At 58.4% G+C, this 18,809-nt stretch overlaps 1 protein-coding gene across 1 annotated transcript in view; it reads left to right on the top strand.

The window, feature by feature from the left end:
- Positions 1-18,809, top strand: part of KDM4B (lysine (K)-specific demethylase 4B) — a 154,491-nt gene that overhangs the window by 26,788 nt on the left and 108,894 nt on the right. Inside the window, exons 3-5 of the mRNA XM_011943480.1 lie at positions 8,038-8,203; positions 14,926-15,101; positions 16,265-16,379. Of these exons, the coding sequence (XP_011798870.1) occupies positions 8,063-8,203; positions 14,926-15,101; positions 16,265-16,379 (432 nt within the window). The 5' untranslated portion in view covers positions 8,038-8,062. The remainder of the gene's footprint in view (positions 1-8,037; positions 8,204-14,925; positions 15,102-16,264; positions 16,380-18,809) is intronic.

Consider the following 18,809-nt stretch of genomic DNA (forward strand, 5'->3'; position numbering starts at 1 on the left):
GACCAACATGGTGAAACCCCATCTCTACTAAAAATACAAAAATTAGCCGGACGTGGTGGTGGGTGCCTGTAATCCCAGATACTCAGGAGGCTCAGGCAGGAGAATTGCTTGAACCCGGGAGACGGAGGTTGCAGTGAGCCGAGATTGTGCCACTGCACTCCAGCCTGGGTGACAAGAGCGAGATTCCATCTCAAAAAACAAAAACAAAAAGGCTTTATTGTGATACAATTTGTGAACCATACAAGTCACCCATTTGAAGCATGTTATTCAGTGGTGTGTAGTTTACTCAAAAGGCTGCTCTTGGGCCTCAAAATGGGTAGAGGGGAGAAAGGGACCCTTTTTTTGTTAGAGATTTTGAGAGCTGGGTTGGGTTAAACGACTTTCACGGTAAACTGGGGGCCAGGGTACCCAAGCCTGTCTTGAACCCCGAATAAAGAAGAAAGCCAGGGGCGGGGCGTAGTGGCTCATGTCTTATAGTCCCAGCACTTTGGGAAGCTGAGGTGAGAGGATCGCTAAGCCCAGGAGTTTGCCCTGGTCTCCCAGCTTCCTCTCTGGTCCCCCAGCCAGGAGCAGCTGTAGAATCTGCGGACCCTGTGTAAAATGAACCCACAGGGTTCCTGTGCTAAAACGGTGAAGAATCTTCAGATGGGATCAGCCGGGCCTTAAACTGTGTATTTAACTGAGTAGGGCCTGGGGTACCAGTGGGGGTTGCATGCCCTGGAAGCCAGCCGTGCCTGCCATCCACTTCCCACAGCCAGAGAGAGCTTTCTAGAAATTTCAGTTGAATCGTGTCTGCTTGCTCTGAACCACCCGTCGGCTTCCCCTCCAACCCCACAGGAAGGGCAAGCTCCTTCCAGCCCAGCCACCAGGGCCCACCCTGGTCTAGCCTTGACCCTGCCGCCTCCTCTGCACTCCCTGCCCTCTGGCCTCTCGGGCCTTAGCTCTTCCCTGGCATCGCGGGGTCCTTCCCTCTACCTGGACTTTCCTCCTGCCCTGGACCTGCCAGAACTTGCACTGCTGCGTGTTTGACCATCACGTCCGGACGCAGCCCTGCTGCCACCCGGACCTCTCTGGTCCCAAACCAACTTCATTTGTCTTTTTCTTTTTTAAAAATTTATTTATTTATTTTATTTTACTTATTTTTTTGTTTTCGAGACAGAGTTTCACTCTTGTCGCTCAGACTGGAGTGCAATGGCACAATCTCAATGCAACCTCCGCCTCCTGGGTTCAAGCAGTTGTCCTGCCTCAGCCTCCCAAGTAGCTGGGATTACAGGTGCCCGCTACCATGCCCAGCTAATGTTTGTGTTTTTAGTAGAGACGAAGTTTCACCACGTTGGCCAGGCTGGTCTCGAACTCGTGGCCTCAAGGGATCTGCCCACTTTGGCCTCCCAAAGTGCTGGGATTACAGGCGTGAGCTAGCATGCCCAACCTTACACTTTTTTTGAGATGATCTGGCTCTGTCGCCCAGGCTGGAGTGCAGTGATGTGATCACAGCTCACTGCAACCTCAAACTCCTGGGCTCAGCCGATCGTCCTGCTTCAGCCTCCCAGAGCACTGGGACCACAGGTGTGCGCTGCCAGGTCTGGCCTTCATTTGTCTTTGAAGCTCTTGCTCACCCCTGGGTGATGTCGTTGATTAGTCAGTCTCCAGATCGGGCCCCGTTTCGTCCCAGAACTGAAACTCTGCCTGGCACATGGTGGGGCCTGCATATTTGCTCAGCAGAGGAGGATTCTGGGGACCTGGGTTCCCGAGGCTAGCAAGTTGGCTCGGAGCTGCCCATGGGCCAGGTCATGGTGGGGCAGGCTGGGGGCAGCACAGAGTGGGCACAAGGGAGTTTTGTGGTTTTGAAATTGAGTTTGTATCATGAGCTTTACTGCTTTTGTAAAAACTTGCTAGCATGGTGCCGAGAGAAATTCAAACAATAGTTGAGAATAAAATCCCTCCCTACCCCTGCCCTAGTGTCCCCATAGGAGCTGACTGCCGCCCCCTTTCTGCAGCATTAACTATGGTCTAGAATCTTCTAGAAGGATGGGGCAGGGTGGCGGGAGCAGGGCCTGAGGGTCCCAGTTGTTTGGAACTGTGCCAGCCCGGCTCCAGCCAGGTCACACCATGGGGCAGCCGAGGCCGCCTTTGGCCCAGCTGAGGCCTTCCCAGCGCCCCAAGGCCCAGAGCCCCATGAGCAGGAGACGGAGAAAGGGGTCTCCAAGGAAGGGTGGGCCTGGCAGCAGCACTGTGAGTGGTGCCAGGTGCGGGGTGCCACCAGGCAGAGGCCGAGGCGGAGGCCGGCATGGTTGCCCTGCATCTGTTTTTGCATGTGTGTGTTTGTGCCAGGGCTGCTAAACATGCACGGCAGGCATTGTGGCGCTCACCCCAAACCACAAGAAGGATGTGTCTCCCGTGAGCGTGAAAGCCACCACCACTCCATAGTGTCGGCTCATACCCGGCTGTTTCCTGCACCTCCCCGTCTGTCCCTAAGCCAAAAGGTCTGGGATGAAGCTGCCGTTTGCTTTGCGTGGCTGGGGATGTCTCCTTGGCCTCTCTTAGCTGAGAAGAGTGCCAGTTTCCTCTCTTCTTTTGCGAGTTCAGGAGGACATTATTCTTTCTTCTTTCCATCCTTCCTCCCTTGCTTTCTTCTCTCTCTTTTCATTTTTTTTTTTTTGACACAGAGTTTCTCGTCACCCAGGCTGGAGTACAGTGGCGCAATCTTGGCTCACTGCAACCTCTGCCTCCCGGGTTCAAGCAATTCTCTTGCCTCAGCCTCCCCAGTAGCTGGGATTACAGTCGTCCACCACCACGCCCGGCTAATTTTCATATTTTTTAGTAGAGATGGGGTTCACGATGCTGGCCAGGCTGTCACGAACTCCTGACCTCAGGCAGTCCGCCCACCTTGGCCTCGCAAAGTGCTGGGATTACAGGTGTGAGCCACCGCGCCAGCCTTCTTTGTGATTGTCTTGCTAAGAGCTTTATTGGATGTAATTTGCACACTCATTTGTCCAACCCATTTAAAGTGTCCAGCTCCACGGTTTTCAGTATATTCAAACACTTGTGCAACTATCATCACAGTTTGATTTTATTTTTGTTCATTTACTTTTTAGAGACAGGGTCTTGCTCTGTTGCCCAGAGGCTGGACTGCAGTGGTGCAATCATAGTTCACTGCAGCCTCGCAATCCTGGCCTCAAGCAATCCTCCTTCCTCAGCCTTTTGAGTAGCTGGCAGGCACGCAGGCACGCACCACCATGCCTGACTAATTTTTTATTTTAATTTTTGGTAGAGATGGGGTCTCCCTGTGTTGCCTAGGCTGGTCTCGAACTCCGGGGCTAGAGCACCCTTCCCACCTCAGCCCCTCAGTGCTGGGATGACAGGTGTGGCCACCGCGCTGGCCACAGTCAGTGTAGAACATTGGTCTCTCCCCACAGAGGAGCCCTGTAGCCTGGGCTGTAACACATGGCCTCTTGTGTCTGGCTTCTCTCACTATCACGTCCTCAAGCGTCATCCATGTGGCGTCTGTGTCAGAGCCTCGTTCCTTTTCATGGCTGTGTCATATTCCCCCGCATGGAGGGGCCATGTTGTGTTGATTCATTCTTCCGTGGGTGGACCCCTGGGTCGTTTCCACCTTTGTCTGTCGGGAGTTGTGCTGCTGCGGACATGGTGTACAAGTTTCTGTGTGGACGGATGTTTTCATTTCTCTTGGGCAGATACCCAGGAGTGGAATTGCTGGGTCAAGTGTGATTTATGTGTGACATTTCCAGGAACCGCCATGCTGCTTTGCAGAGCGGCCGCCCCACATCACCGTCCCGCCAGCCTGTGTTCGAAGGCCCCGATTTCTCCACATCCCCGCCCACAGTGTCGCCGTCTGTCGTTCTGATTCTGGCATCCTGGTGGGTGTGAGGTAGTGGCTCATTGTGGTTCTGATTTGCATTTCCCTGGTGCTGAGTGCTGCTGGGCACCTTTTCATGTGCTTCTTGGCCATTTGTCTACTTTGGAGAGCTGTCTACCCAAGTCCGTGGCCTGTTTTTTTGTTCGTTTTTAAGACAGGGTTTCGCTCCTGTTGACCAGGCTGGAAGGCTGGAGTGCAGTGGTGCAATCTTGGCTCACTGCAACCTCTGCCTCAGCCTCCCAAGTAGCTGGGATTACAGGTGCAGACCGCTGCACCTGGCTGATTTTCGTGTTTTTATGGAGACGAAGTCTCACTATGTTGCTCATGCTAGTGTCAAACTCCTGGCCTCAGTGATCTTCCTGCCTTGGCCTCCCAAAGTGCTAGGATTACAGGCGTGAGCCACCACACCCACCAGCCTTGGCCCATTTTTCCTGGGCTGTTGTCTTTGCCTGTGAGTTGAGAGCCCCACTCCTTGGCGTGTCACCGTTGTGAGCGTGTCGCTGTTGCCGGGCAGCTCCTCCGGCTCCTCCAGGGTGTCTGACGCCCCCAGTCATCCCATGTCATCTGTCTGCCACATTCCTGGTGACCTGGAAGATCTTCCGCAGGGCGGCATTTTAGTAAATTCCTTCTTTCTTGTTTAGCTGTATTGCACGTGCGTCAAGGTTATGGCGTGTGGGGATTGTGGACCATTTTAGTTTTTCTCTTTATAATTTACCTCCTAAGCAATGTCATTTCAAAAGGCACAAATGGCTGGGTGTGATGGCTCATCACTGTAATGCCAACACTTTGGAAGGCCAAGGCGGGAGGATCACTTCAGGCCAGGTGTTTATTAGCAGCCTGGGCAACTTGGCAAGACCCTGTCTCTACAAAAACTACAAAAATTAGCCAGGTGTGGTGGTACACACCTGTGGTCCCAGCTAGTTGGGAGGCTGAGGCGGGAGGATGACTTGAGCCCAGGAATTTGAGGCTGCAGTGAACCGTGACTGTGCCACTGCACTCCAGCCTGGGCGTCAGAGCCAGGTGCTGTCTCAAAAAACAAGTTTTTTAAGAAGTGTACCAGGTTGCCCCTAGGGGGCAGTGGTGGGTGAAATGCCTGAGCACCTGTGCCAAGAGCAGCTCCTCGTGTCATGGCTCCACCTTCCAGATGGAAGGACTGTCTGGGTCTCCACAACGTGGGTTTTGATGCGTAACCTGCCACGAGCTTTTGTCATCCGACATTGCAGTGTGTACTGCTGGCAGCTGTGGCCACACGCTTTCCAGATGAGCTCCCATAGCCCCGCGAGGTGTGGGGAGCCCCCCGTTTTATTATTTATTTACTTATCTATTTTTTGAGACAGGATCTCTGTCACCCAGGCTGGAGTGCAGTGGCACAATCACAGCTCACTGAAGCCTCGACCTCCCAGGCTCTACCTCCCGTGTAGCTGGGACCACAGGTGTGCACCACCGTGCCTAGCGCTTTCCTGTTCTACAGAGCATGAGTTTGAGGCATCCCTTGGACTGCCCAGCCCTGCCCCAGGCCCTGTCCTTCCTGGGCCCAGCTGGTCTGGAGGACACAAGACTGTGGCAGGCCCCATACTGCATAGGTCACCCTGTTGCCAGGCCTGTGGGGCAGGTGGGCTTTGATGACCTGGCGATCAGAGCCTGCAGAGGGGGATGGGCCAGCACCCCACAGGACTCTTGCTTGAGGGCTTCCTGGGAGCCGATGGCCCTTGCAGTGGGTTACGGGGAGGCAGGAAGAGGCCATGTGTGCGCCGGCCTGCAGAGCGGCAGCCAGAGACGAGGGCTGCTGGGCGGACATGGGTCCCAGAGCCTCCACCAGCTGCCAAAGCACAGGGGGAGACTCACGCGGTCATGGCAGCGCCCTGGCATAGCATGCGGCCCAGCTGTGTGCCGTGTAGCCTAGGCCCACAACCACCCCTCGTGGGCCTCTGCGCCCTCCTCAGTCAGCTCGGTCAGCCGTGGCACCACCTGTGATGCACAGAGCAGGGCCAGGGACCCAGTAAGTGCTGATGTGGGGACCCCTGCGACCACCACCACGCCTGGACATGGGGACCCCTGCGGCCACCACCGCGCCTGGACGTGGGGACCCCTGCGGCCACCACCGCGCCTGGACGTGGGGACCACTGTAGCCACCACCGTGTGTGGGCACCGTTGGTGGCAGATCCAGGGATGGCCTCAGGCCTTTTGCCTGGCCTCTAAGGGCTGAAGACCAGTGGGAGGCCCGAGGTGACCACGTTCTGCCACCCAGTCCTCCCAGAGGACCACCCTAACCACTGGCTACTGGCCCTTCGTGGCCACAGGCCCAGCTCAGGCCGGCATCAAGGGTCCCACAGTGGTCCAGCTGCAGCCTCTGCTCCCTCTGAGCTGGTGGCTCCCTGGTGACAGTGCGCAGGCCCTGGGTGAACACTGCATGGCCACGTCCAGGTGAGAGCGGGAGGTCAGGTGCGGTGTGGGGGGGCATTCTGGCGCCTGTGGGGCTGGCGGGGTCTCAGGTGAGGATTAGGTACTGCGCCCTGGCCGTGGGCGAGGGGCCTGCTGGGACAGTGTAGTGGCCTGGGAGGCCCCGCACAGTCAGAGGCTGGTCTCTGGGCACAGGCAACTCTGGTGACTGTGACAGACGCCCTGCCTTTACAGACACTGTGACTGTCTGCATTGCTAGGCTGCGTGTGGTCGCATGCCATCCACGGTGCACTCGGGGCCTCCTGTGCAGACACTGCTCTTGCAGCTGCCCCATGGGAGAAGCCGCGAGGACTCTGCACAGAGCAAGGGTGGCGGGCAGGGCCGCAGCCCACATGGGCTTGGAGCTGTGGGGTTTTGTCAAACCCAGTGAGGGTCTCTCAGCCGCAGCCCAGCCAGGGGTGTGACGTCAGGGCTGGGGCTCAGCGCTGGGTATAAGCCCTGTGTGCTGCAGGCGGCGTACGGCGTGGACCCAAGGCAGGAGGGGGAGGCCAGGGGGCACCCCCGGCTTTGCTTTTGCCTGGATGGAGGGTTCTGGACGCCCGGTGCAAGCCTAGCTGCGGCCTCCCTGCCGTCCTGAGTGGATTTCTGGGTGCATGCTGCCCTCTAGTGCCCGTGGTGGGGGGTGCCTTCAGGAGCAGGCGACTGCGCCGTGGTGGCTGGGAGCCCTGCTCCCGGGACTGCCCGGGCAACCCCCTGCCTTGCTTCCTCACGCTCTAGATCACTTTGGGGGTCATAGGGTGGGGAGGTGGAGTTTGTTATTTTTTTTCTAAGTTTTTGGGTTTGTGTGGACTAAGTTCCTTATTTCCAAATCCTAGAGGAATTCTGTTGTCTTTCTGCCTTTGGAGACTTTAACCTGCCAAGGAGGAGCCTTCCCAGAGTCTGTGATCGAAGACCTTTCCTGGTCGGGGCGGGCTACCAGTTCCCGCCCCGCAACACCTGGGGCCAGAGGGAGCTGCTCCCGCCCGCAGCCTCCTTGGAGAGGACAGTCTGACTCTGGCGTTTCCAGGCGGGTGCTGGCAGTGGATCACTTGGCCTGGAGACTCAGCTGCAATCCCCCGTTCTGTACAGGGCTGGTGGGCTGGTTTATGACTCGCGTGACTCTAGGCAGCTGCGATGGCAGGAAATGAGCCGTCCTGGGTGGGCCTACTGCTCTCCTGGGTTGGGGTTCCTGCCGGGGCCTGAGTTCCGCTGGCAGCAGCCAGCCAGCCCACCGTGACCCCCAGGCCTGCTCCGAGGGGTGGGTCCACCGGCCCTTCAGCGTGTGACCCTCGTCCGTGGCCTCGCACACCTTCGAAAACCCGCAGGTGCCTGCCGCAGTCTCTCGTGCGAATCTGGCTCAGAGCAGAGAGACCGACGTGCAGCGGACGCTGACACACCTGGGGCGTCCCTGACACGTAAGCCTTTCCCTCCGAGGCACTGCTTAAAATGAGCGCACTGGCTCCCGGTGTTGCCTCGGCTCGCCTCAGAAACTAGGACACCTCTGCTTCTCGTTAGCTGCAGCCCTCGTGCCTTTTGTGCTTAGCAGTGACGGGGCCGCTCGTGGTTTTCTCTCCTGCCCTCGCTCAGCCGCGAGGGCCTGGCCGCCTTTGTCCTCCTGGCGGCCGCGGTATTTTTAGCACGCTCCGTTCTGAGGGAGGACGGGCTCCAGAGGCCAGGCGTGGCGGCACCGCTGGTTCACCCTCTCTCGTCTTCCTCCACAGGTGTGCTTCCCGCACAGCTGCAGCCATGGGGTCTGAGGACCACGGCGCCCAGAACCCCAGCTGTAAAATCATGACGTTTCGCCCAACCATGGAAGAATTTAAAGACTTCAACAAATACGTGGCCTACATAGAGTCGCAGGGAGCCCACCGGGCGGGCCTGGCCAAGGTGGGTGATGTCCTGGCCCCAGCGCGGCCCTCCCTCAGCCTGCACCACGGGCCTGCGGGCATCCTGGGTCCCCGCTCAGCTGGCCCCACGGGCGAGGCCCGTGCATGTGGAATGTGTTTCGGGGCCACTCCAGGCTCGTTTACCAGCACCTGTTTGTGGAGTTCCAAGTGTGCCAGGCACCATTCTAGGCACTGAAGTTGAGAAGCGGCCGGTGCAGGCCCTGGCTCCAGGGAGCTGGCAGGTGGTGTAAGGACACAGCCACACTGCAGTGAAGTCCAGGGGCTGTGGGGCTCCAGGTTGTTCTGACTGTGAGCTGACATCTCACTGAGGGATGTCAGGAGTCTAGGAAGCCTTCCAGGGGTGTTCAGTGCCCGGGGAGGCCTTACTTTCCTTGTCAAACATTTTTTTGTTGTTGTTGTTAAGCTGGGTATGGTGGTACATGCCTGTGGTCCCAGCTATTTGGGAGGGCGAGGCGGGAGGATTGCTTGAGCCCAGGAATTAGAGGCTGCAGTGAGCTGATCATGCTACTGCTCTCCTGCCTGGGCAGCAGAGCAAAACCCTGTCTCAAAAACGAAATCAAACCAAACCAAAAACAGTCTTTTTGAGATGGCAGTGGCTTTGTCGGGAAAGTTCAAACAATGCAACAGCGCAGGTGGAGAGTGACCAGGAGCCTCCTCCCTGTCCCGACCCAGTCACCCGCCCTCTCCCTGGAAGCAGCGCTGTTACTGGTTCTTCTCTCTCTCTCCTGGCATATTGTGCACGTCTTTGTGTGTGCGTGTACGTGAATACAGACAGCAGATCCCCAAACCCCATGTGCTAAGCGTCTACAGTACCATGCTGCTCGACTGGGCATGGTGACCCAGGCCTGTAATCCCAGCATTTCGGGAGGCTGAGGCAGGAGGATTGCTTGAGGCCAGGAGTTCGAGACCAACCTGGGCAACACAGTGAGATCCCATCTCTACTAAAAATACAAAAATGAGCCTGGTGTGGTGTTGGTACATGCCTGTGGTCCCAGCTACTCGGGAGGCTGAGGCAGGAGAATCACTTGAGTCAGGGAGGTTGAGGCTGCAGTGAGCTGAGATTGCGCCACTACACTCTAGCCTGGACAACAGAGCAAGATCCTGTCTCACAAAACAAACTTAAAAGTCCGTGCTGCACGTTTCACGGCTCCAAAGGTGGCTGCCGTGGTCTGTGAGTCTCTGTGTTCTGATGTGAGCCTGTTCGAGCAGTGCTCACCCCTCCGTGTGGAAGATGAATCATCTTTGCATTTTGGATTCTTCCAGTTGCTTTGCCATTTGCCTGTCACTGTTCTTCCTCAGTTGGGGCAGGGATCAGCGGGCACTCTCTACACACGGCCAGAGAGTGAATGCCTAGGCTCTGTGAGCGACAGAGCAGCCAGACACTGTGTGAATGAAAGTGCGCAGCCCTGTGCCGGCACAACTTTATTCCTGGACGCTGGAGTGCAAACGCATATTGTTTTCACGTGTTCTGAAATCTTCTTCTCCCCTGCCCTCCCTCCCCCAGCAAAAAAAGCCTTCTTCACTCAAAGGCTATATAGAAGCAGGAAGGGGCTGATTTGGCCCGAGGGCCGCAGTTTGCTGTGCGCTGAGGCCGCCTGCCTCTCTGGGCCTCCTCCGCCCTGCCCCTCCCTCCACTACCCTGGTTTTGGTGGATTTGTCATTAGCCTTCGTCTCTCTCCTAGTGACCCTTCAGTATCAGACTCACGTTGTCGTTTCTTCGTCTGTGAGCCGGAAAGTGAGGGAAGCAGCCTCACACCGTCTTCTCTTCCCCTCCAAGATGGATGCTTTTTCTGTTTTGAGATGGGGTCTGGCCCTGTCTCCCAGGCTGGGGTGCTGGGGTGCAGGGGTGCGATCACAGCTCACTAAAGCCTTGACCTCCTGGGCTCAAGCAATCCTCCAGCCTCAGCTTCCTGAGTAGCTGGGACCACAGGGGTGCGCCACCAAGCTGGATTTTTGCCTGTAACACACAGTGACGATATGGGAGTGACGGCACACCTGTGTCCGGGTCAGAGCGGTGGGGCCTGCTCCCGTCCCGGCTTCAGTTCTGTCTTTAAAAGGCTTTGGTCCTCCTGTCTCATCTCAGACTGTCTTCTCTGGCCTTCTAGGCCACAGGCTGCTATCCCAGGAAGGGCCCAGGTCCTCCTCCTCCTCCTCCTCTCCCTGGTGTCCTTAGGGCAGGTGGGACAGACGTGGCTTCCCTTTATCACATCTGCCTCTGTCTCCTGCCCTTGACCTACTTCCACATTTCCCAGGATGCAGCAGCCCTTTCTGGCTTGGGATCCAGAGCATCTCATGTCAGGAAGTTGTGGGGAATCAGCATCTCAGACCGCCCTGCGCTCTTTTCCGAGGCACCTTTAAATGCCCACCTGTCACTTTTTTCTCGTCCCTTACCTCCCACCGGGCTCCGTGGCTGCAGCGTTTCCGGCTCTCTCTGTCTTCCACGTGGCGGCCTTGGGTGCAGCCTGGGTTCCCGGGTGGCCTGTCCTCCCCCGCGCCTGCACCCCTGCTTCGTCCCTTTCTCTCTGCCTCCTTGGCTGCTGCCTCTTTGAGCCCTGATATCGCTGCTTCAGGCTTCTGCACCCCACCAGGCCAGTTCCCCCAGAGACTCTCGGCTCCAGCGTCTTAGGCCAATGTGGGGAGTGTGGTTTCCCTGCCTTGTGTTCTGCATGTTCCTTCCCATGCCCCTCGTGTGCTGCTTTCCTTGCACCGATGCGGAGAATCCTTTCTCAAACCTGTGGAGGGGGCTGGGTGGTAAGGGGCTGTCCGGGTCCCATGCTATGGAGGGGACTTGTGTGCACGTGTCAGTGTGACAGTGTGTGTGTGCACAGGAGACTGAGGGGGGAGGCGGCTCTCACACAGCCCAGAGAGCTTGGCAGCTGCAGAGTCACGTTGGCACCCGCATGTGGCACACGCACACCCCCTTCTGCAGCTCTGTGGGGACAGATGGGCTCAGAGAAGCATGTGCTCTGGCCCTGGGCAGCCTTGCATCTTCCAAATGGGGGGCCCTTGGCTCGGGGCTGCCAGCCTGCTTGGAGAAGGAGCACAGTGCCCTGCTGGTTCTGAGCAAGCTGTGGGGGTGTCGGGGTACCCCCTCACCCTGATCTCCCTGCCTTGACCACCGTGTGTGTGTGTGTGTGCGCGCGCGTGTATGTGTGTGTAGGGGGGCCTGGGAGTTTCCTGGTTCCATCAGAATTGTGTTTGGTTATACGTCCCCCTGCCCCCAGCAGAGATCCACAGGCCCGATGGAGCTGGGTGGGGGTAGGAGCTGCAGGCTCAGCCCTGAGAGGGCCCTGGTGCCGTCAGTGCCCTGGGTGCGGGGAGCCCCTCACTGGAGTTGCTAGGGCCTCCACGTGGGGTGTCCCTGGCCACTCGGGAAGCACTGAGGTGAGAGGAGCCCTGGGAGGCCCTGTCAGGGGTCCCGTTGGGAGGGGTGGGAGCTTCCGGTGCCCCGCCACCCCACCAGCTGCCTCCCAGGCGGGTGCCAGCAGGGGAGGCCCTGGCCGCCCTCAGCTCTACCGCCTGCCAGCATCTGCCTCTCTCGCTGTTGGCACATGGCCGGTCGCCTTCCTGGCCTCAGCTGAATCTGGTCCCCCCAGGAGCTCGTGTGAGGCACTTCCGGGGGCCGCCTGCAGCCTGGGAGGTCTGAGTGTGGCAGTGGAAATGTCCCCAGTGGCTTTCAGTGCCTTCTTTTCAGCCTTCCCCGCCTGGAGCCCTCCTTCTGGATTTGCGTCTCGGCAGAATGTGGGATGTCACTTCTGTCCTCTTCCGCCCTGCGGGATTTTCCCAGAGCCTTCGGGTTTGAGCCCAGCTGGAAGTGGCCCTCGTTCACGCTGCCTGTCAGCACCTGCCTGGGCTGTGTCACCTAGCGTGTGGCTCCGTGTGTGCGGCGCAGACGCCGTGGGGGCGTTTGGAGCCTCCTGCGTGGCTCCCAGATGTCTTTACTACACAGTGCCCGCTGTGGAGGGCACAGACGAGCAAAGTAGCCCGAGGCTCTTTCCAGAGCAGAGGAATCGGGAGCAAAGTGTTTTGTTCATTTAGCAGACTGGGATCATGGGCGCGCTTCCTCCAATAGCACTGAAGAGGCCAGATCATGGCTTCCCCTCGGCCAGCAGCTTTGGCGTGGATTTGGAGCCGAGCCAGGTTCGTGGAACCCTCCTGCAGAAGCAGACTGGGGCTTCCTGGAGAGCGGGGAGCAGCGCTGTGTGAATCAGAGCAGCGCTGGCCCGTGGAGTCTCTGATCATACCACTCAGTTCTCTGCAGGAACATCTCGTGTCTGGGACACAGGCCCTCCTTTTGTTTCTGTTTCTCGCCTTTCCACTCCTGAATGTTGTAGTGTCTCACTGACTCTTCAGCTGCTCCCATGAAATCTAAGAGAACGGCAGCCCTGCAGCTGCCCCAGCACCCTGCCATCACACAGCCTGTGCCAGGGACAGGTGCCCCAGCCACCTATTGCACTGTGGCCACAGTGGACATGGAAGGGGTGGAGAGTCTCCAGAGAGAGCTGGCGCTAACCTGGACCATCCTTTCCTTGGGACCGGCCTCGTCTCGGTTTAACTCTAAATTAGCGCGTCTCTTCGCTTGGCACTGTGGACTTGGGGCTGCATTGTTCTCCGGGGTGGGGCCATCCTGGGCACTGGCAGGGTGCTGAGCAGCTTCCCTGGCCTCCACCTACCTCATGCCAGGAGCACCCCCAGTCGTGACAGCCACAGATGTCCCCAGACATGGCCAGGTGTCCCCCGGGGGATAAGACCCCCCCTCAGTTGAGAGCCACCTGCTCGCTGCGGCTGCTGCTGCTGTTACTGCTTTTGCTAAAGAAACCTGCGCGTGCCGGCCACGGAGGCAGCACCTTCCTGTCGTTAACAGGCACCTGGAGGATAAGTGTTTTCATTGCCAAGCAAAACAGTTTCTTCACTGATGTGATCGCTGGGTCCTTGGGGACAGTAAATGGATTTCAGCCATTCTGGAAGCTGCCAGCAACGTGGGCCTCAGCACACAGCTCTTCCCTCTCAGGTGGCCCTGAGCGTGGAGGGGCGGCTTCCCAGATTCCTGGCAGATGAGCTGAAGCGGGTGGGTTCGTTCCTTTTCCCTGTGCAGTGAGTGGCCTGGTCAACCCCTGGAAGGAGGCATGGGGCCTGCGGTGCCCACCCCAGGACTGGCTGTGGCAGCCCGAGAGTGCCTGTGGGGCCTGCACAGAAGGGTGCCTGGTGCCCACAAGGCGCATGGTGCCCACCAGCAGTCTGGAATCTGGTCTTGTCAGCCCATAGGCTCACCCCCACCAGAGGAGGGAACATGAGGCTGGGGACAAGGCCAGGAGCCCAGGGTGAGGCGTGTACCCCTGGATAGCCCTGGTCCCTCAGCTCCTGAACGGGGTGAAGCCACCGGGTTCTGGCTGCTGCACCGCCTCTGACGGGTGCTGGTCCTTGTCCTCCTCTGCTGTCCTCTATGCAAGTCCCAGTGTCTGAGGTGGCCCGGGGCTTCTCTGGGGCGGTGGAAGTTCACACAGCCTCCAGGCTAGGGGTCTTGGGCCATAGTCTGCCCTCCCACCGCAGGGTGCCCTGGCTGTGTTGTGGATTGCTGTGTGCCTCAGCTTCCTCAGCAGTCAGATGGGAGCTCTGCCATTCCTCCCACCCAGGGGATGGGTGCGCTGGGCCCCAGCACACTCTGCACAGTGCCCAGCTCCGCACAGCTCCTGTCCTGCCCCACGGCCCCTGCCCCCGTCCCATGTGGTGCTGTCACCCTCCCCGCGCCTGTGCTTCCTGTTGGCCGACTCCAGGCGGGGCGGAGGCCCATGGGGGCCGGATCTGTTTCCCAGTGATTCCTAATTCCTAGAACTTGGGTTGCCCCATAGTGGGTCCCAACCAAGGGGAGCCACTGGAGCGAGTGTCTGGGCTCCAACCCCTGGTCTCCAGCTGCATGTGGCCCCAGTGGCCTCTTGGTGGACAGTGGGTGCTGTTCTCATTTCCTGCTGCCAGAGGGCGTGATGAGCTGCAGTGCTTATAACCAAGCATGAAGATTCCCGTTTTCAAAAATGCCTTGCCAGGGCGCAGCGGCTCACACCTGTAACCCCAGCACTTTGGGAGGCTGAGATGGGAGGATCAGTTGAGGCCAGGAGTTCGAGACCAGCCTGTGCAACAAAATGAGACTCCATCTCTAGAGCAAATTAAAGCATTTTTTAAAAATTTGCTGAGTGTAATGGTGCAAGTCTGTGGTCCCAGGTACTCGGGAGACTGAGGTGGGAGGATCGCTTGAGTCCAGGAGTTGGAGGCTGCAGTGAGCTATAGTTGTGCTACTGCCCTCCAGCCTGAGTGACAGAGCAAGACCCTGTCTCAGAAACAACAACACTAAATGCCTCCAAATACGAGTCTCTGAGCCTCGAGATGCCGGAACACACGCAGCCAGTCCTAGCTACGTTTGCTGAGTCTGTAATCCTGCATACACATGTCAGGGTCGGTGCTGGGGGGATGCTATACCCAGCTTCCCAGGCCTGGGGGATGGCTCTGCCCTAGCAGGTGAAGCCCTTGTTGGCTGCAGAGTCTCCTGGGGAGTTTGATAAGGCAACAGGGGGGTTCTTGGTGTCCCAGGGGTTGTCCCGAGGTGCAGATCTGGGGGTGCCGGTCTCTGGGGAGCTGGCGGCACAGTCTGCTCTCTGACCCTGCCCTGAGGCTCTGAGGGAGCCGCTGACTCCCGTCTCGGTCTTGCAGATCATCCCCCCGAAGGAGTGGAAGCCGCGGCAGACGTACGACGACATAGACGATGTGGTGATCCCGGCGCCCATCCAGCAGGTGGTGACGGGCCAGTCAGGCCTCTTCACGCAGTACAATATCCAGAAGAAAGCCATGACGGTGGGCGAGTACCGCCGCCTGGCCAACAGCGAGAAGTACGCGGGGCAGGTGGGGCGGACCTGACCCCCGTCCCCAGGGCCACACCTGCTCATGGGGCCCCTGGGGGCAGAGAAGGTGCAGCACATGCAGCCCCAACAGCATGGCCGGCCTGCTCTGTGTGCCGTGTGTGGGCTGTGGCAACACCTGCTCCCAGGGTGGATCCGGACCCTCTCCCGGCCTGGGCTGACCCATGCCGCCCTCGCCTCAGCTTCCCAGGGCTCACCAGTGCATGTCGGGCGGTGCCCTGGCCCCGGCCTGGGACCGCGTCCTCCACACCCTCCTGTGACACCTGGGCTGAGGGCTCCTCCTCAGAGAGGGCTCCCTGGCTCCACGCGGGCACATGCACAGGTACACACGGGGCACCTGTAGACACGCATAGGTACACAGAGCACATGCATGTCCATGCGCAGACACACACGGGTACACACGGCACACACACGTTTCTACACAGGCACACATGGGTACACCTGGGCACGTGCACTGGACACAGGCACACACAGGCTCATACACAGGTACACAGGCACTTCCATGTGGGCACACCTATGGGCATGTACCCAGGTACACATGGCACCTGCGTGTACTGGCAGCGTTCCGAGTACGGCTCCCCGATTCAGCAGGCACAGCCATGCAGCCTCCGTGCTGCGCAGGCCCGTCCCGTCGCCACGCCCTCCTCCCTGTCTGTGGCCTCCACGCCGTGGCTCTCTGAGGTTCGCGTGCCTTGTGGCTCTGGCACCAGAGCGGAGCCTGGTCTGTCCTGCTCACCCGGCCTTCCCAGCCCCCTAGTCTGTCGTCTGAGCTTGGTCTTTGCCACACAGGGATGAGAAGAGCCACCCAGGGCCTCTGGTTCCCCTGCCCACTCCCCATGGCGTGTGTTCTGATGTGGGTGCCCCGGGCCAGGATAACTGAGGAGGGGTACGTGGGTTTGGGCCACTTGCTCGCCCATGGAAATGCTGTCTCCTGCTCTCTCCCACCCGTGAGCAGGTTACGTGGCATCCTAGGCAGGGGCAGGTTATGTGGTACCCTAGGCGGGGGCAGCGGGCAGTCTGAGCCGAGCCCCTCTTAACTCTTTCGTGGGTGTCCCGGGTTCCTGGTGGCTGAGGGTGGGCTGTGTGGCACCCAGGCCCCACCCTGAGCTGGTTTTGGGGTGTTTGTTCACCAGGTACTGTACCCCACGGCACCAGGACTTTGATGACCTTGAACGCAAATACTGGAAGAATCTCACCTTTGTCTCCCCGATCTACGGGGCTGATATCAGCGGCTCTTTGTACGATGACGTAAGTACGAGTTCCTGGGGAAGAACAGGGACCGGCTTCCTAGTGGGTGGTGGTGGGAGGGCCCTGAACAGGACTCTGTCTTGGCGGATGAAGCTTCTAGGCAGGCCAAGGTTAACTCCCTCGCCCAGGCTCTGGCCGCGGGCCTCGTCCTTCGGGGAAGAAAGAGGAATCCAAGTTTTCTCTGATTTTTGCAGGGCCCCTCCTGCCACACCCCGCAGTCCCCACCCTGAGCTCACCCTGGCCCTGCCTCTGGCCTCAGCAGCTGGCCCATAGCGTACAAACACGCGTACTTTTCCAGTCCCTGCCGCTCGTCTTCCTGGTACTGTGGAGCCTCGTGTTCTCAGCCCGCCAGGCCACCTGCTGGATTCAGCTCCAGCCTGGTCCCTGCCTTGGGCTCAGGGCCCGGAGACACTGGGGTGAGGAAATCCCGTCTCCCATCCGGAGCCTGGCCTGCCGGAGCGTCCCCTTGTCCACACAGGCTGGACTCTCCATGAGAGCAGCTCGCGGGCATCCCCAGAGTCCCGGCCTCAGCCGTAAGGCGCCCCAGGCCCTGCTGGACGCCGGAAGTGGGCCTGCACGTGGGCCTGCATGGCGGGTGTGTGTGGAACAGGATCAGGAAGCTGTGACTGCCCTGAGGCCACAGCCAGCCTTGGTCCTGCCCTGCTTAGTGGACCCTGCCTGCTCTGTGGCCTGCAGGGGACTGGCTTTGCTCTCTGAGCTGAGGGTGCTGGTTTATCGCCCAGAGGAGTCTGTTCAGGCTGGAAGTGAGCCCACTGTAGAGAGCCTGAGGGAGACGCCCTGACACGGAGCCAGCCACAGGCCAGCTTTGCTTCCCACTCCGCCAGAAGCAAGCATGAGACCAGAGTATTTCGAATTTGGGACTTTTAAAAAAAAAATATTTGCCTATACATACTGAGATATCTTGGAGATGGGCCCCAAGTCTGGATTAGTCTATTCTTGCACTGCTGTAAAGAAATACCAGAGGCCGGGTGTGGTGGCTTATGCCTGCAATCCCAGCACTTTGGGAGGCTGAGGTGGGCAGATCACTTGACGTCAGGAGTTCAAGACCAGCCTGGCCAATATGGCAAAACCCTGTCTCTACTAAAAATACAAAGCTTAGCCAGCATGGTGGCAGGTGCCTGTAGTCCCAGCTACTTGGGAGGCTGAGGAAGGAGAGTCGCTTGAACCCGGGAGGTGGAAGTTGCAGTGAGCCGAGATCACACCACTGCACTCCAGCCTGGGCAAGAGTGAGACTCCATCGCAAGAAAAAAAGAAAAAGAAACACCTGAGACTGGGTAGTGAATAAAGAAAAGGTTTAATTGGTTCACGTTTCTGCAGGCTCTACAAGAAACATGGCTGGGGAGGCCTCAGGAAACCTAGAGTCATGGCAAAGGTGAAGGAGAAGCTGATCCATCTTACATGGCAGGAGCAGGAGCAGGAGAGAGTAAGGGGAGGTGCCATACGCTTTTCAACAGCCAGGTTTTGCGAGAACTCACTACCGTGAGAACAGCACCACGGGGATGGTGCTAAACCGTTCATGAGGCAGAGCAATCCACCCCCGCAATGCAGCCACCTCCCACCCGGCCCCACCGCCAACACCGGGACCTGCAGTTCCGCAGATTAAAGTCTAAACACAAAATTCCTCTGTGTTTCATGTATACTTTACACACATAGCTTGAAAATAACTTGATACAAAGTTTTTAATAGTTTTGTGTATGAAATGAAGTTTTGATTGTGCCTTAACTGTGACTGGTCACGTGAGGTCAGCTGTGAAAGTTTTCACTTGTGGCATCATGTTCGTACTCAGAACATTTTGGACCTTGGAGCTTTTTGGGTTTTGTATTTTTGGAGTGGCGTGTCCGCCTTATCCCACGCTGTGTTTATCGGAGTGGGGTGTCCGCCTTATCCCGCGTGGTGTTGATCGGAGTGGGGTGTCCGCCTTATCCCATGTGGTGTTTATCAGAGTGGGGTGTCCGCCTTATCCCGCGTGGTGTTGATCGAAGTGGGGTGTCTGCCTTATCCCGCGTGGTGTTGATCGGAGTGGGGTGTCCGCCTTATCCCATGTGGTGTTTATCAGAGTGGGGTGTCCGCCTTATCCCGCGTGGTGTTGATCGAAGTGGGGTGTCTGCCTTATCCCACGTGGTGTTTATCAGAGTGGGGTGTCCGCCTTATCCCATGCTGTGTTGATCAGAGTGGGGTGTCTGCCTTATCCTGTGCAGTGTTTATCGGAGTGGGATGTCCGCCTTATCCCGCGCGGTGTTGATCGGAGTGGGGTGTCCGCCTTATCCTGTGCGGTGTTGATCGGAGTGGGGTATCCGCCTTATCCCGCGCGGTGTTGATCGGAGTGGTGTGTCCGCCTTATCCGGCGCGGTGTTGATCGGAGTGGGGTATCCGCCTTATCCCGCGCGGTGTTGATCGGAGTGGTGTGTC

The sequence above is a fragment of the Colobus angolensis genome, unplaced genomic scaffold, assembly GCF_000951035.1.
Source record: "Colobus angolensis palliatus isolate OR3802 unplaced genomic scaffold, Cang.pa_1.0 Scaffold22, whole genome shotgun sequence".
In the NCBI taxonomy this organism is placed as follows: Eukaryota; Metazoa; Chordata; class Mammalia; order Primates; family Cercopithecidae; genus Colobus; species Colobus angolensis.